The 5647-nt window shown below is 34.7% G+C and overlaps 1 protein-coding gene across 1 annotated transcript in view; it reads right to left on the bottom strand.

The window, feature by feature from the left end:
- LOC140918852 (uncharacterized) overlaps positions 1 to 2728 on the bottom strand; it is a 4923-nt gene extending 2195 nt beyond the window's left edge. Inside the window, exons 1-3 of the mRNA XM_073363653.1 lie at positions 2248 to 2728; positions 1997 to 2141; positions 1604 to 1888 (exon numbers count right to left, since the gene is read on the bottom strand). Coding sequence (XP_073219754.1) covers positions 1604 to 1888; positions 1997 to 2141; positions 2248 to 2717 — 900 coding nt within the window. The 5' untranslated portion in view covers positions 2718 to 2728. The remainder of the gene's footprint in view (positions 1 to 1603; positions 1889 to 1996; positions 2142 to 2247) is intronic.
- Between the last annotated feature and the right edge of the window lie 2919 nt (positions 2729 to 5647).

The following is a 5647-nucleotide window of genomic DNA, read 5'->3' as shown; positions in this document are numbered from 1 at the left end:
TGCTGTTGCTGGAAGGCAGAGTTCGGAGGATCCTGGTGTTGCTGTTGGAAATTTGGAGGCGGTTGCTGCTGCTGGGAGTATTGAGAGTAATTTTGTTGCTGCTGGAATAGTGGTTGTTGAGGCAAGTATTGAGGCCGAGGCGGGAACTGCTGATGAAACACAGGAGGAAATGAAAATTGTTGTTGTTGAAATTGTTGTTGTTGCTGCTGAAACTGCTGCTGCTGCTCTTGAAACTTTTGTTTCCACTCCTCATTCAATTTATCAATTGCGGCTTGTATCAGCTGTTGTGTCTTTTCTTCTTGCTCACTTGCCCCTTGCTTCTTTAACTGGTCAAGATCATTATCTATCGACGGACGATGAGATCGATCCGTACTAGCATAAGAAGAAGACGTCTCAGTCTGAATATAGCCGGTTGGACCTTTCTTAAAGGTTGATGATAAACTACCGGCACCCAGCACACGCCCTTTGTACTTGCCACCACTGATGTGCATAAAACTTGCGGTCTCATATTGTTTCCGCTGCACTGGACCAGCTCGCTGAGCAGGAGGAAGAGTAGCTTGATGATCATCCCATTCTTTCATGATTTGTTGAAGTTGTTCCTATATTAAAAATAAAAAAATAAAATAGTTAATAATTAATATATAATAATTTATATATAATAATTTATAGGTCTAATTAATATATAATAATTACCTGAATATTTTTTGATAATTCATCAGTATACTCGTTTGTTTCAGGATTAACATGAAGATAGCGATGCATCTCAGCCTGAGTGACCTCCCTTCCAAGTTGTTTTTCCTAAAATATTAAATTAATTTCAAGTTTATAAGTTGGTGAAATGTGATGATTAATTGAATATAAATTAATAGATATATATTATAAATAATAATAAATTACCATATAATATTTAATTTCTCCAGCAGACATGGAACCTCCCTTATGAGTACTGGTACCCCTCTCAGATGCTCTATTAGTCTTTGCTTTTTCTCTCTTCTGTTTGTAAGCATCTGTGTTCCATTTCCTCCACAAAGCAGTCCAAACATTTTCACCAATCCAATTAGGCCGTTTTTCCTCCCCCTTATTACGTGCGTAAGCCAACATAGATGAGAGACGCTTTGAAAAGCGATGGTCAAATGAAGCCAAAACTGCGGCATCATGCTCTCTTTTCCAAGTACATTTAGTCTCACTGATGTGCATAAAACTTGCGGTCTCATATTGTTTCCGCTGCACTGGACCAGCTCGCTGAGCAGGAGGAAGAGTAGCTTGATGATCATCCCATTCTTTCATGATTTGTTGAAGTTGTTCCTATATTAAAAATAAAAAAATAAAATAGTTAATAATTAATATATAATAATTTATAGGTCTAATTAATATATAACAATTAATATATAATAATTACCTGAATATTTTTTGATAATTCATCAGTATACTCATTTGTTTCAGGATTAACATGAAGATAGCGATGTATCTCAGCCTGAGTGACCTCCCTTCCAAGTTGCTTTTCCTAAAATATTAAATTAATGTCAAGTTTATAAGTTGGTGAAATGTGATGATTAATTGAATATAAATTAATAGATATATATTATAAATAATAATAAATTACCATATAATATTTAATTTCTCCAGCAGACATGGAACCTCCCTTATGAGTACTGGTACCCCTCTCAGATGCTCTATTAGTCTTTGCTTTTTCTCTCTTCTGTTTGTAAGCATCTGTGTTCCATTTCCTCCACAAAGCAGTCCAAACATTTTCACCAATCCAATTAGGCCGTTTTTCCTCCCCCTTATTACGTGCGTAAGCCAACATAGATGAGAGACGCTTTGAAAAGCGATGGTCAAATGAAGCCAAAACTGCGGCATCATGCTCTCTTTTCCAAGTGCATTTGGTCTGTTGTTTGTTGAAATTTAAAAAATATTAAAAATATAATTAGTAATTCAGTAAATTAATCAAATGTATAAATAAATAGTAATTAAATAAATTAATCTAATGACTTACTTTGAAACAATGTAAAAACTGATCAACTTCCCTAATTTGAGGTGTCTTATCCTCTTTTATCTCACCCCAAGACAACCATGGTTTTTTATATTTCTCTTGTATGACTTCAGCAATTGCCTTTGCAGATGATTTAAAAGGAAGATATCTTCAAAGTTTATATGCAAATTAAATATAAAAATAAATTAATAAAATTAATAATGTATTTACATTGCAATAATAATGAAATATTTAATCAATCATAGTTTACATACCCATCTCCTTCTGGAATGATGACAATGCGGTTGTAGCAATCAACACATCCGGGATCCATTATTTCGTCTAAGGTATAAGGCTCTACTGGGACCTCCGGATATAGAGGAATAGCTCCACCACTAGTACCAATGGACGGCATCGGCATGAGAGATGGGTCATTAACAACACGTTTAGCAACTTTTTTCTTACCACGTGATGTTTTGGATATTCCTCGTATTGCCGCCGTTCCTGTTCCTCCCGATCCATCCGAACCTCCTGATCCTCCTGCAGATCCTCCTACTCCCGACACTGAAGCCATGTCTATATATATATATATCCATATCCATACATATATATAATATAATATATGTGTGTATACAATTAACATAAGATTAATTAATAATGAAGTATACATAAATAAATTATAACACTGACATAAATAAAGAAATATATATAAAATATAAAAATATATATATAAGGTGTCGTTCATTTCAATTACAATATATAATATTATAGATATAGAAACACACATATATATATAATTAATTAATTGTCTTCGTCTTCGTCTTCGTCATCATCGTCGTCGTCATTTGATGAGTGAATTAAGTCATTGCCTTCATCATTCTCTAATTCATCTATTTCTTGTTCATCAACTTCTTCTCCAATGTGTGACTCATGACAAAGTTGACTAATAGTCTCATCTCCAATCACATGATCCAAATTTGACATTTCATCCATTTGAAATGCAACTTCTTCATTTTGACCTGCTTCAACTTCTTCGATTCCACTCGTTGGTCTTGTTTTGATTGCAGCACACCAACCTTGTTTGCTTCTGACAGTTGATGGATAAGGAACATAATAGACTTGTCTTACATTATGGGCCAGGGCAAATGGATCAAACCGTGGATATTTTTTGCTCATACGAATGTCTACAGTATTGGATATCAAATTTATTTTAGTTCCTCTGCTAGATGGATCAAACCACTTACAGTAAAACAACACCACTTTTTTCGCATAATCTAGGAACGTGTAGTCAATTTCGTAAATATGCTCAATTATGCCATAGAAATCTTCTACTACACCACTATCAGAGACACTTTTCATACAAACTCCACTATTAATTGTTTCTTTTCCTTCAGTCCAAGATTCAGTGTGAAATTTGTATCCATTGACGTAATAGGTGTGCCATTCTTTGAAACTTCTACTCGGGCCCATAGATAAGTGCCTTAAGTGGATGTTGATAGGAGTTTGTTCTTCGAGATGCACTTGTTGTTGAAACCATAATGGGAAATTTGAATGTATATCATCAGATGATTGTCCCGTATTTAAAAATGCCCTGATCGATGACCATATATATGGTGAATATCAATTTAATCATATAATTAAATATAATTAATATGAAGAGAAATTTGAAACGTACTCAATGTATGGTTTAACTTCGGTGCAGTTAATCAAAACGTGAACATGTGCCGCATTAAATACTTTGTCGCTTGGCCAGAAAATCGGAAAATCCCTACCAGCATGATGACCAGACAAGCAAAAAACTGATAAAGCATGTGGATGATGTATAACACTAGCAGTAGCGTTTCTTCCGTTAACTGGTGACAACGTTTCGTTGTTGAAATAATGAGAACAAAAGTGTGTTGTTTCACGGTGAAGGTAAGATGAACAAATGATCAAGTAATGAAGGGCATGATAAGGTTGGAATACTGCAATACAAATGATCAAAATGCTAACATTTTAACAAAAAACTTGAAGAGGGTGAAGTTCCAATAGATGAGGATCAAACTGAAGTAACAATGTCGATTTACAAGAAAGGGGGGGTTTTAATTGTAAATGTACCTTTTAAAAATTCTTGTTAAAACTTAAGAAAATAACTCAAGATTGATCTTGGTTATGAAAACAGAAAACGGAGAACGTTCTTGGTTTTAGTAGTAAAACGGAAAACGTTCCTTGATTAGTTGAAAACAGAAAATCAGTTTATGTTTTAATTAATTCATTATGATAAATAGAGAGATAGGATAGAGAGATGCGTTCCTTTGCTTTTTGACTGAAACATTATTTCAGAATAAAAATAATCCTTCTTTGAAATAGCTTTGTTGACTTTTAATGGTTTAGCATTTAAAGAAGTTATGTCCTTTCTTAGAAAGCGCTCTTGACGTTTCTTCGTTGATCTTGGATGGTACATTCTCTGTCTTGAGTCTTGAGTGTAGCTAGAGAAGGTTGGAGATGAATTGCTGATCAAATCAGAGAGAAACAGAGTTGCTGTCATTGTGCAGAAAACGGAGAATGATTAACGTTCTTGGTTTGTCAGTTTGAACTTTCTTGAGCTTCAATAATCATTCTGGAGTTCCCGTTTTAAACGTTCTGGATTTCCTTTGTAATTGTCTTGTCATATGCCCAGATTGATCGAACTTTCTTGACATTTGATTTTTGGAGTTTATAGACTGTCATGACTTTTGTCTGTCTTTGAGTCCTTTGATCTTTGAGATCAAATAACCTTTTTGAGTCCGGATGATTCCTACTTGTTCCTTGCCATGTACTGATTAGATATGAATAATTTCCAGGGCAGAATCTTTGTCAAAGAGATAGAAAAGGTTTGACCAATATGCTGTGATGGACAGTTGTTGAAGCTGGAGATCATTCTCTGTTATGATGCAGAATGATCTTGTTGCTGTCTTTTCTTGATTTGCTTGATTCTGTTCTTAATTAAATTCACTCAAAAACACATGTTAAATTAACATAACATTTTAGAATCAAAATTAACTTTCTTAATTAACCTTTGTTTATTTTCATCAAAACTTTAAATATAGAGTTTGTCTCAACAATCTCCCCCTTTTTGATGATGACAACATGTTAATTTAGATTTTAATTCTGATTCTAATATAAAGGGCTTTTAACAGCTCCCCCTCAATTTGTGCATTTATTTAATCTACCAGAATTTAAAACATTGTATGTAATAAACTAGTTTTTCATTAAAAATTGCAAAGATACATCAGTATTGGCAGAGATACATAATGAAGCTTTGACAGAATAAATCTAACTTAATTCTCCCCCTTTTTCGTACAAAAAGATAACAGTTAAACAACTAAGAAGCTAGGGAGGGAGAAGATCCTTCTGAGGAGGAGGATTTTCCAGGATGAGGGACTTGAGAAGGAGGTGGAATCGGATGAGGAGGCGGAGGTGGAATTCTCAGCTTGGGAGCAAGGTGATCAGCCATCCAAGTTCTAAGTAAAGTAGTCTCCTGATCGTGATGAACTTGTCTTGCCATGATGATCTGTAGAGCAGCCATAATATCAGAGTTGGAGGGTGCAGTTAAGGTGGGAGTAGAGTGAAGGTGAGCGGAGGGTTGAGAGGTGGTAGCAACAACGGTGTTAGAAGGAATAGGCATTGTAGAGATGGATGGAATAGAAGCAAAAG

This window comes from Cicer arietinum, chromosome 7 (genome assembly GCF_000331145.2).
Source record: "Cicer arietinum cultivar CDC Frontier isolate Library 1 chromosome 7, Cicar.CDCFrontier_v2.0, whole genome shotgun sequence".
In the NCBI taxonomy this organism is placed as follows: Eukaryota; Viridiplantae; Streptophyta; class Magnoliopsida; order Fabales; family Fabaceae; genus Cicer; species Cicer arietinum.
Note: the sequence above shows the minus strand (reverse complement) of the source record. Positions and strands in the feature narration are given on the sequence as shown.